This window comes from Cryptotermes secundus, unplaced genomic scaffold, assembly GCF_002891405.2.
Source record: "Cryptotermes secundus unplaced genomic scaffold, Csec_1.0 scaffold621, whole genome shotgun sequence".
Classification (NCBI taxonomy): domain Eukaryota; kingdom Metazoa; phylum Arthropoda; class Insecta; order Blattodea; family Kalotermitidae; genus Cryptotermes; species Cryptotermes secundus.
The window spans coordinates 755,490-767,834 of NW_019727103.1; the positions used below are offsets into that span (position 1 = coordinate 755,490).

The 12,345-nt window shown below is 38.5% G+C and overlaps 1 protein-coding gene and 1 non-coding gene across 8 annotated transcripts in view; both read left to right on the forward strand.

Moving 5' to 3' along the window:
* The window catches only part of LOC111864453 (chromodomain-helicase-DNA-binding protein 7), a 144,088-nt gene that overhangs the window by 62,803 nt on the left and 68,940 nt on the right, over positions 1–12,345 (forward strand). For all 7 annotated transcript variants that reach the window (XM_023851703.2, XM_023851708.2, XM_023851702.2 and 4 more), the window contains exons 19-24: positions 2,163–2,404; positions 4,279–4,420; positions 5,634–5,778; positions 8,406–8,493; positions 9,126–9,237; positions 10,255–10,447. In XM_023851703.2, coding sequence (XP_023707471.1) covers positions 2,163–2,404; positions 4,279–4,420; positions 5,634–5,778; positions 8,406–8,493; positions 9,126–9,237; positions 10,255–10,447 — 922 coding nt within the window. The remainder of the gene's footprint in view (positions 1–2,162; positions 2,405–4,278; positions 4,421–5,633; positions 5,779–8,405; positions 8,494–9,125; positions 9,238–10,254; positions 10,448–12,345) is intronic.
* On the forward strand, positions 8,259–8,342 carry LOC111864461. The gene has a single exon (XR_002842795.1). It is a non-coding gene; the product is annotated as a small nucleolar RNA U6-53/MBII-28 (small nucleolar RNA).

Below are 12,345 nucleotides of genomic sequence, written 5' to 3' on the forward strand. Positions count from 1 at the left end.
CTGTTTATTCATCTGTCAGGTGACATTTACAGGATGTCCTGAAAGAAGTCATACACACTTTATTAACTTACATTCCAACAAGTAGAGTGGAGATGTTTTAACCCATTTTTTTTGTGTTTTTTACCGTAAGGTCACAAATGTCCAAAATGACTAGCACTGGCACCAGTGTAATTTTGACAGTATTGCAGTGAGTGGTGTACTAGCTGTTTTGTTACTGGTGGAATAGCAGCATGGGTAATTTCAGTTTCATGCTTCAGTCCATGCAGTGTTCTTGGTTTTGTGGCATACACAGTGTTTTCTTGAGAGTCCCCCACAGGTAGAAGTGTAAAGGTGTTAAAGTCAGGAAATTATGATGGATACTCCACAGTTCTCCGTCTCCATCAAGAAAGCTTTCTTACATCAATGTGGGTGCACACCATCATGTTTAAAGCAACAAGTCTTCATCAAAAAATAAAATGTTGATGCAAGGTATGATATCCTCTGGCACTGTTAAATAGGCAGTGCCTGTGAAGGAAAAATGATACTAATATCCCTCTGGAAGATTTGCAGCACTATACTGATGTTCCTGGTGAATTAACTGCTTGTTTCCATCACACAATTGTATCGATTATTAGTATCAAGTTGCTTCATCAGACCAAATAGTGAAATCTGGAAATGATTCTCGTCTATAACATGTGCAAAAGCCTCTCAAGATTGAAGTCGATGATCTGGATTATCTTCATTCAGGGCATCCAGCAGTCTTGGTATGTAGTGTCCACTTCTCATGCCACAAATATAATGGAACAGTGGTTTTACAGACACCAGTCTCATGAGAACATTGCCTTACACACCTCTTCAGAAATTGTATGAAGACCCTTAAGACTTACATTTCTATTGCCAGCTGAACTGCAGGGTTCTCCAGGTTGCCCTTTATTCACTGTTTGCACTTTTCCATCTGCCTCAAATTTACCACATCCTTGCAGTGATTACATATGTTGGTGGTGGTGTTGCAGATTAATTTCTCAGAAATGTTAGCGCTTCATTCACATCTTTAATTTTCCAGTGGAACTTAAGGTTCCACTTATGTTGCTCAAATGTTGAATATTTTTTGCCATTTTGTTTTACATTGGATACTGCCATCTGGTGTAGTATACTAGTACTAAGTACAGAGAAGGTGTGTTGACAGAACTGTTATGAGCTGTTAGCTATATTTAATTCAGAATCAAAACCTGTAGTATTATTAGTGCAGAAAGTTACAAGCATACAGTGGCTGCTATTTAGGAATCTCTGATTATGAGAACATGCCAGAAAGCCCTCAAGATGGTTTTCCATATGTACAGTGTTAAGAAATTGGTACTTTCGGTGGTTTGTGTCACTATAATGAAATCCCCATCATAAGCCATATGGGTTTTACTGATTCAAATTTCTATCAGCTGTCTCCCCCTGCTCCATGACCACTTTTCAGTCACATACTCTATTTCTAAAGAACTTTTTCTTGTCTTAACAGTCCTTTGTCAGAAAATGCTATTGATATGATCTAAGGGTCATATTACATTAGTTCATGTGCAGTATAAGGCACATAGATGTATCACCGAGCTTACTTGATTATAACCTGCATAAATTTCACATTAAGATAGTTTCATGTCATTTTTTTTAATTCCGGTTTTTTAGTGAAGACTAAAATACACATTGTAAGTGGCTAATATGAATGGCATGAAAGTAAAGTAAAGGTATTTTTCAGTGAACATTAGAGGCAGTGAAATCAGAAATTAAGCATTGTATTTATAGTTTCACAGCCACTCTTTGGAATGCAGCTGTTGTATAACTAACCACTAACTTAAAGTCTAGATGTTGAAACTTTTGTATTGTACTCAGAAAATGAGCTACAGGTAGCCCAGTGTTTGTATTTCATGACAGTAAATTCATTGTAGAATGCCACTTGGATAAAATGATTTTTGTGATATGAAGGAAAAATGCAGTCTTGGAGAAAACACACCAGTGAATATAAATATGTGTTGTTTGATTGTAGCCCAAACCACAACTTTTCATCATTAGAGATATGAATGTGTTCAATGGCATTTTTTGTTCAGAGTGTTCAAACATTGTGTGTAGTTTTCTTTCTACCATTTAAACTTCCAGAAGTATCAGTAAACTTTTTCACAGTTCTCATTATTGTTGTGTAGGTGCATATGGTGCAATAATGGATGAAGACAGTGCTGGAGATAAATTCTGTGAAGAAGACATTGACCAGATTCTAGAGCGTCGCACACAAATCATAACTTTGGAATCAGAGAAGGGTTCTACATTTTCCAAAGCCAGTTTTGCTTCCTCTGGAATTCGATCTGATATTGATATTGATGACCCAGACTTTTGGAAAAAATGGGCCAAGAAAGCTGAGATTGATACAGTGGAGGAGAGTGACAAGGTGATAGAGCCATTATGTTATTAGTTATGCCTGTCTGAATGACATTAACACGTAGGGCAGAACATTCTTCACTATCTGTTACTTTTTCACCTTTTCATGAAAATGGGCAGCTTTTCATTTGTTGTTAAAGATGAATGAAATGCTGTTAAGGTGTATTCACCACATAGCAATGTATGAGGTAAGAAAACAAAATTCTGACATAAGAAGAATTGCATAGATAATAGTTCATCTCTTCATTTGTTGTCCTATTACCACCAGTATTTGGAGCAGGATGCCTGCAAGTGGACCACTTGCTTCCAGTAAGATTTTAACACGCTGCTGCACAGATTTAATTGGAAGTCCTATCTATGCTTGATTTGAAGTTTTGAGTAAAGCCACTTATTTAGCAGCCTCCGTAGTCTAGAGGTAACGTTCCCACCTCATGACTCGTAGTACGCGGGTTCAAATACTTGGCGGAGGTTGTCAAATTTTTAAGAGCAGAAAAATTCAGGGAACAAGTCCTCCGGGAGGGACTTTAAGCCGTGAGTCCCATGTCGTAGCTTTACGGCACGTAAAAGAACCTCATATCTCCAAAGGAGGTCACTGAGCCAAATTTATGGACGTTTCCCGCCCAACAGCAGTCTCTAATACCTCTGGTAGAGGGGGGAAGCATTATAGATACCTCTCAGCTAGTAGAGCTGGTCTCGCTGGCTGGGTGGGACTGATGGTAAGCACAGTACCGGTAGGATATAGAGACTGGTAGAAATCATAGAGGGAAGCACAATGGACCAATACAGGTCTAAGTGCATGGGGAAACCCACCCTCTCCAATAACTAACTAACTAAAGCCACTTATTTGATATTACAGGAGCTGCTGAATGCAGTATCTCTGACATTCAAGCTTTTTTTATACTGATGTCAGAAATTTTGTAACACAGAGGTTGCATACTCTGATTTATAAAATAAGATTTCTGAATTTTTATGTGAAGAATGCGTTATCTCTGTACACTTTCTACTTCCAAGTTTCACTTCAGGTAAAATTGCAAAATTTCATATCTTGGAACATGATGGCTCCAATCTTTTATTGAATATTCATTTCCAAAAGCAGCCCATGTAATCAGAATTGAATTTCTTGTGACATCTGTTGATATATTGTCCTGCCTGAATTACTTATAAATAATTTTCAGTGATATTTCAGTGCTTATGGTTCAACACCACAGATGCAGAGAACACATGCAGCTGACTGGTCACAAGAACAAAGAAATGATTAATTGGAATGAACCCTATGCTTATCACTATCTGTTTGTGTTATGACATAACTTTTGTCAAGTTTTTCACGGCAGCCCAGGTTCAATCCCAGGTCTGGTCAAGTGGTATTTGTGGTGGACAAAGTGGCCCTGGGGTGGGTTTTCTCCAAGTACTTCAGTTTCCCCTGCCAATCTTCATTCCACCAAATTCTCCATCATCATAATCACCTGGGGCAGGCTACTCGTACAATAGGACAGTCAGTGGCCACCGTGCCGAGTGAACCCAGTTGGACTCCACCCCCACTAAGCATAATTTGTTAAGTTTCCTGGGTTTGAATGTGTATGATTTTCTTTCTGTGAGAAGCAACTTTGATTTTGGAAGATAACAATTTTTTATATTTGCTGTAATATCATGCAAGTAAAGTGGCTTACTGGAAACACTTGAGCATACATGGGACTTCCAGTCAGACCTGTGCAGTAATATGTTACCATCTTATTGGTAAGCAGCCACCCTCAAGCGAGTGCCTGACTATCCGCAGGCAGTACTGGAACTGCACATAAAGAAATGAACCTGTCTGTATGTGTTAAACAATCATATTTTTAATTAATTTATTTTAAATAGCAAGTGAATATGTTCAAACTGTTACAGAATGAATTGGTCATTTCTGAGCCCCGACGCCGCACACAAATAAAGAGATATGGCCATGATGAAAGTGTTGTGGATATGTCAGAGTTAGACAGTTCGTCTGAAAGTGATGAAGATCCATCCATAGGTGTTGGAAGGGGCAGAGGTAAGGTGAAAATTGTGCAGTTACTGTGCTGGTATTGTCATGGTTTTTTGTCATTTGTGTGAAATCATCTTCAAGAGGAGATTGAATTTGGGTAATGGTTGCTACCATTCAGTCCAGCACATTTTGTCTTGAATCAGAATTAGAATATACAAAACTATAATTTTGCCTGTGATTCTGTGTGGGTGTGAACCTTGGTCTCTGACATTAAGGGATGACTATGGACAGGGGACATTTGAGAACAAGGTGTTGAGGAGAATATTTGGACCAACAAGAGCTGAAGTGGTAAGAGGTTAGAGAAAACTGCATAGTGAGGAGCTTCATAACTTGTACTCTTCTCCAAGTAAAATTGATCAAGTCAAGGAGGATGAGATGTGTGCGGCATGTAGCATGAAAGGGGGGCGAAGAGGGATGCATATATGATATTGGTTGGAAAGCCAGAAGACCACTAGGAAGACCAAGATATATGTGGGTGGACAATATTAAAATGGATCTTAGAGAGAGAGGATGGGATGGTATGGATTGGATTGGATTGATCTTGCTCAGAATAGCGACCAGTCGAGGGCTCTTGTGAACATGGTAATGAACCTTCACGTTCCATAAAATGCTGGGGGTTCTTGAGTGGCTGCACTATTGGTGGCTTCTCAAGAAGATCTCAGCTCCATAAGTGAGTGAGTGAGTGTGACATGATCTTGTTTGTATACTGGTATGTGTTTGGGATAGGTGTAGGTTTATATGAAGTGTAAGTATGGATGCGTATGTGTCCATCATGTTAGGAATGTTCATCCGAACTGTCTTACATTTACTCTTGGATTCTGAACTGTTTTAACAGTCCTTAAAAAGGTAGTAGTCATTTAACTGATCAAGAAATTATATGCTTTTATGGAACCTAAAGTTGTTACTGTGCTGGCAAAAGCCCATGTCTGGACCCTATGATGAGTTAGTTCTCACCCTCACACCTAATTTCTTTAAGATCTCTTTGTAGTAAAACATTTTCATTTGCCTGATTCTCCCAAGTATACTCTTCCATTCAGGTTTTATACCAAGATTTGTGTGTATTTTCAGGCTGTCCCATGCATGCTACATACCCCACCTATCAGTTAGGTAACAGTTGAGAAGAAATATGCTCCAGTTTTTTCCCTTTATAATTTTTAATGTGTTTTGTGATCTGTTACTTAAGCTCATAATACAGTGTTGTACATTAATGTGTTAACAGGGCGAAGAAGCAAGACAAAACATGGAAAAAAATCAAGGTTGAAGTTCTTGAGTGACGATTATGTCCCCAAAGATGGTGAAATTGTGTATGGCAGTTGGGCCCGAAGTGAGTGCTTCAAAGTTGAAAGAGGTCTTTTGACATTCGGGTATGTTGATCACTTAGTATTTTTAGAACACACATGACAGACATGCTTTATACATTCTAGGTGCAGTATCATATTGTAGTTTTATTACCATTTGATGAATTACATTGAAATAAAGATAGTTGTATAGTATCAGCATGTCAGCAATTGTAAAATGCAGTTTCAATATGTTTGTGATGGTCCGACCGTTTACATTGTGAATGAAATTTATTTCCGTGAAGAATGGATGGAAGTAGTAATGTCCAGGCACTGTGTTGGCATGTCCCCATCCCTACATGTCATCAGTTGATGAAGTGTAAATGATTGTGTCCAAAATCTTGTATGTCCATAATACTCTTTTTACTGCACAAAAGTGTTTTAATGTAAAGTATTTTAAAGTGTGAAGAGTTTTACACACAAAATACTGTTTCATGAGAACCTTGTCTTATGGGCAGTACTACTGGACAACAACATTCTGATGTCATACACAATGTGAATAGTTAGTTTTGAGACTGGCTACAGTGTAACAGTGCAGTTGTGACAGAACTCATCTGCCATTTGCCATTCACTTCAGGCTTCTAGCATGTGTCATTCAGAAGTAAGTCATAAAGTGGTATTGTGTTCTATAGCATCTGTGGAGTGCATTCTATTGGAAAATTAGATGTCATGAGAAAGTGTACGTGCAGTAAGGTATGCTTCATACTCGTACTAATCAAAACTGCTACAGAAACTGAAGAGAAGTTAACGCTTGTTTTTATAGAAGAAAAAGTGAGCATAACTGAATCATTTCAATGATTTTCTGAGCTCACATGTGGAGTGACATAAGTTAAGAGTGCTGAGTGTTCAGGATATCTGTTCACTAGCAACATTGATGAAAATGTGGCATGAATCAAGGAAGTTATTCAGGGAAACATGAATTGGCTGATGAAGTTTGAATGTCATGTGGATCGTGCCCAGATCGTATGGACACCATCTGAATATGTGATTCATTACAACAAAGTATCTGTGCCTCATCTGTTGACTGACAAGCAATAGCAGAACCATGACTGTGGAAAGGATGATGGTAATAGACCTGAACCAACTTACACCTTATGAAGGAACCACTGGGGATGAGTAGCCTAAAGGTAGGTAAGGAAGGAGCAGTTGGAGAGTAACCACTGTGAGAACTGAGCCACAGCGAAGAAGGGTGAAACTGATCACAGGTGTTAGAGGCACATTCTTCAGAAAAGAAAAAGGAGCGGTATGCCAGTAGGCTGTTTGGGACGAATAGGCTTAAGGTGGGGGTATTGTAGTGTGTAGACTCATTACTAGGTAATGATTGTGAAACAAACAGCGAAACAACATCCACTGCTAGGCAACAGATTCTTAATAAGCCAATAGACAACCATTACTGAGTAACACCTTCACAAACAAACATGTTCCCACAGCAAAGAATCCAGACATAGTGATAGAGGAACTGTTGGACGAGGTGTTTTCTGCATGGTCTGTGCCAAGAGGTCAGTGGGACAGGTTTAGAAATTAGTCATTTGTATGGGAGTCTGTAGGAGAAGACTTAGTCAGTGCAGTTGAGAATCAGCAGGCAATGAAGTGAGCATGGAAGCAGAAGTATCTCTGCTTTTAGAAACCGTTACCAGGGAACTACTGGTGAAGACGCAGCAGACTGAAAAGACATGGCATGTGCTGTAGTGATTCATGAAGTGTGGAGATAGCAGTGGTGCTGTAATTAAATGTAGTCATCAGTCTTGTGTTAAAGTGGTCAATAAATACAATCTAAAATTGAAACTCTTTGTCTGTAGTCACCCACACACATGATGGTATCTTAATATTTTTCAGAATATTAAACCTTTGAAGCCCACATATTTCATCAGGTCCAGTTTAGTGAGTTCCAGAACTGTCATATTTGTTCCTGCAGATGGTTGTGCTTGAGATTCAAACACTAGGATCAGTTTAAGTTTTTACTTTGGAGTATACCCGACAGCAGTGTTTCATAATCTCTGGGCTGCGACCTGGTACCAGGCCCTGGCATCAGTTATAGCTTGTGCCTGTCTTATAAAAAAAGAATTTACTGGGCCACGGTCTCACTAACATTGAGAACCACTGCCCTACAGTAAACCATAATGTATCTAAATATATGAATGTATACATGTCAGGGCCTGAAATAACTTTTTTTAAAGGCCAAGAAGTATTTTTGATGTGAATCTAGAAGGGTCATGGCAGAGAATATTCAGCACTCATATGAATTCCATTGTTTTATATTTTTCTACTCTTTTGCGCTTCCCATGAGATTCCTGAGCTTAATTCACATTGATTTCAATCCTGCAACTGAATGGAAATTATATCACATTAGTGTGACTCTTCCAATAACATTTCTGTTCAATTATTGTTTCAAAACAAAGTTTGCTCTAGATGAAATGCTGTATTTTGAATGTGATTTGTTATGAAGCTGTGTTTTATTTTAGAATGAGTTTCTGCCTTTAGGCTGTAGTGAAGTGACTTGTTACTGATATTTATGATGATTTGCCATGCTAATACTGAGATAGCTCAAGGCTGTCTTTGAGTTGATTGAAAAGGACTGACACATAAAATGATAGTGGTTTTGAAATCGTAATTACCTGAAGTCCAGGTTTGAAAAAGTTGTCGATTTCTTGAAGGTGGGGAAGGTGGCCAGAGATACTTGCTCACAGTCACTTCCGTCGAGGGTGGAGAGAAAGTGATGTAGAAGACTGTGCCCGTGTTATAGTAAGTATTGTTATGCTTGAAATTACTTGGAATTAGTGGGTTTTCAGTCTTTGTTACCATTGTCAGAACTCTTTAGAATCTTATAGTATTATTGTGATTTGTAAGTGACCCTATTTGCAATTGGTGGGGGGATATTCACCTATAAGTTACACTGCAGTCAAACATAAGGGCACAGATAATATTGGATTCAGAGTAGGTAGATTTACAATACAGAGTCTTCCACGAGTAGTAGATACCCATTTTCAGTGTAATATTTTGAGTAAAAATTTAGTTTATTAACCATACAGAACTAATCCTTCCAGTCTCACTATGTCCCATGGGGTAGACTCAGGCTCTAACAGACATGAATACCAGGAATCTTCCTTGGGAGTAGAGGGCAGCTGGTGCATATGGCTGACAACCCTGTGGGCCCTCATGGCTTGCTGCAGGGATAGCTTTACCTTGACAATTTTTATTCCGTAATAGATTTGATTTGGTATGTGGAAGAAAACTCTGAATGAAATTGATAGCTTATCTAATAGATCTGATACCTTAGTTACTCCTAGTGGTAAGTTACACTTACATTTCTAGTTACTCTGGTGTGGGAACAAGAGTTCTGTGGCTAGAATTTGCATAGTGAATTCTTTTTTCAGTTGCTGTTCTGTTTGAGATATTATCGTGGTGATGACAAAATCCGCAGTTTTATTTGGGATCTAATTACGCCATCAGAAAACGGAGAGACCAGGTTTCCAAGAAATCACTTGGGTAAGTAATTTTATCTGCCAAAATCATGACATGTGCTTACATTCAGCTTACAAGTGTGGTTGAAGGTGGACCCTTTCTTTATTTTTTACAGAAAGAATGTGTGTGCCAGTATTAGCACACTTTCACTCCTTTTTAAGGTATTCCCCCTTTCCACTAACTTTTTTTTTTAATGTGATGAATGAAAGATTTTGGAAGTTTCTGCTGTTTTTGACTGATACCCTGATAACCAGCAGCTTGTGAAGGTGAAGGGCAGGTAATACAATGTTATGAACAGTCCTTCATAATAGTATATCAAAATAATGCAGTCTTTTGAATATAGTGGCAGTTTTGAAGTCATGCAAAGCATAATTATAATTATGAATTTTTTACAAAGGCAAAAATAATACCGTCTAATGTGACTGTTTAAGTTTTATCACTTGAGGATTTATCTCCCTTACATGTTTCAATCCTTACGGATCATCCTCAGAGGGTATCAGTACTTTCGGAAACTACTATTACAATAGATGTTAATTGTATGGATACNGGAAGGTTGAACATTGCGTATATTGTGCATTTTAGACATCATATGTGTATCCATACAATTAACATCTATTGTAATAGTAGTTTCCGAACGTATTGATACCCTCTGAGGATGATCGGTAAGGATCGAAACATGTAAGGGAGATAAATCCTCAAGTGATAAAACTTAAATAGTCACATTAGACGGTATTAGTTTTGCCTTTGTAATTGTTAGTGTGAGGGACCAGAATGAAACAAATAAAAAAAATGAATTTCTAATTATCTGTTCTAATGAAGGTTAGAAAAATTCCTCAGCACACATTGTGTTTTGTTGGAATCTGTTAAGAAAATTGCAGACAACATAAGCATGTTTTTGTTTATAACAACAGTCATGAATAATCAGTAGGGAAATAAGCTTTGTGAATTCTGCTTGAACTCTACTGTAAAAGGTAAAAGCAACTAATGTTGTATGATCATATATATGTAATTAGTGAGATTCATACATACTTCCAATTTTAGGTTTGAATACGCCAGTCCCACGAGGCCGGAAGAATAAGAAGCACATGAAGAAAGATTTCCGTGAATCACGGTCTTTTGCACAGGTGCAACATGACCCACTTGATATGAATGACTGGAGCCGCCACGAGAAATACGATGGTGACATATTCCTGGAGAACAACTACAAGAAGCATCTCAGCAGGCATGCCAACAAGTAGGTTGCATACTCGCAGTAAGTATGAACAGATGCCATATTTGTTAGGCTGAAAAATGGTGTGTATTTCTTTTATTTTCATTGAAACACGTGAGATTGTTTTATATTGAATAAAGAAAAGTACATGAAAGAGTTGTGATTTAATGTGTGGATTGAAAATTGTTTACATTGAATCAGGATAAATAATGGTGAGATGGAAATTCATATTTCAGTCTCAAAATATTGTATAAATGCTTTTGTTGTGCACTGTCACAGCAGATGTGTCATTGATGGTGTAATTAGATGTATCAAAATGCACTGCCATTTCATAGCCATTGCATCAGAGCATGACAGTAACTATTTGCAAAGTGTCACTATAAAATAAGAACATGTTCCTTCGCAAAAGTTAATGCATACTGCCCTAAGGTAGACTTAAAATTTCAGCCTTTTGTTGTGTAATGATGTTGCACTAAATTCACATTCCATCCTGGCTTTGGATTCATAAAACAGCAGTTTTTGCATGGAATTGGCCTGAGTTTTGGGCTTCTTGTTTCTACCTTTGGATATTCACCTTGCGAGACATTATATTTTCTTGATGCTTCACAGTTGTCACTTCTGTATTTAATCATCAAAGTTTTAAATTATAAATTATAACTGCAGTACCTGTGACTTTTTGGCGCAATCTTCCCATACACACTAATACATTTCTAGACATCAGCTGCCAATTTTATGTTGAGTGACGTGTGCTGACACAGAATGTTTTGAAATTACAAATCTGTGAATCACCTTTCTTTTATGACTTTGATAGTACATTGGGCCTCATGGCATGTGACCTTGAAACATATTCTGACCTGTTTTCTTGCTTTCATATCACAGTAGTGTTAACACTTTGAAGACCAGTGGCATATTTTTATGCCCAGCGCTTTTAAACGTGGCGGACCGGTGCCATATTATTATGACTTTAGGACATGTTATGTTGAAACACACTATACCTTGCACTGGTGCCAGGCAGACGCATGAATGGTGCGTGATAGACCTCTTGAGTGTTTGCTTCGTAGTCAGTAACATGACCCAACTCTTTTCCTTCCTCACTCCAAAAGAAAATGCCTTTGTTCGTCTTTCAGCTGCATGCACCAGGCAGGAAGTTACTAGTGCAAAATGGATCAAGGTCGGAAGAGGTTGAGGTCCAAGCGTTTTCCCGGAGAACAAGAAATATCTTGACTTGTTCTCCGATGAGCTATCTGACATCCCTTGTGAGTCTGCTAGTGATAGCGACTCACAGTCTGATAGTGAGTGTGGCAGGGGCGAACAAGAAATTGTGGCCACAGACACTGAAAGTGAAATTGAAAGTGACAGTAGCTCTGACGAAAGTGCGGGTAGCAACATTGTGAGGAGAGCCACATGGGGAAAAGTAGACAAAACACCTGCTTTGGGACAGTTTACTGGAAATCCAGGGGTGGAGCAAATTCCATCGGACCCAACAAAAGTGTCTGAAGTAGCAGAACTGTTTTTTGGAGATAGTGTTGTGAATTTGATTTCCACAGTTCACAATTCGAGCATGGTTGATGTTCAAAGGAGACATGGACAGGTAAAGAAGCCTGTTTGTATTTCCAAGTATAATATGTTCATGAAGGGAGTTGATAGAGCCGATCAGTACTTGGCCTATTATTCTCTTCCTCGGAAAACAGTAAAGTGGACAAAGAAAGTTGCCTTGTGGCTTATAAATTGTGCCATTTTCAATTCATTTTTGGTTTTCAAAAATCTAAACCCTCATTCAAAATTGAAATACAAGGCATTTCTGCTGAATGTGGCAAAAGCTTCAGCTACAGACAACACGGTGGCGGCAGAACCGGTGGCAGACACGGTCTTAGTACAACCAGGGCCATCTACTCCCACCCCACGCAGGCCTCATTTTGACC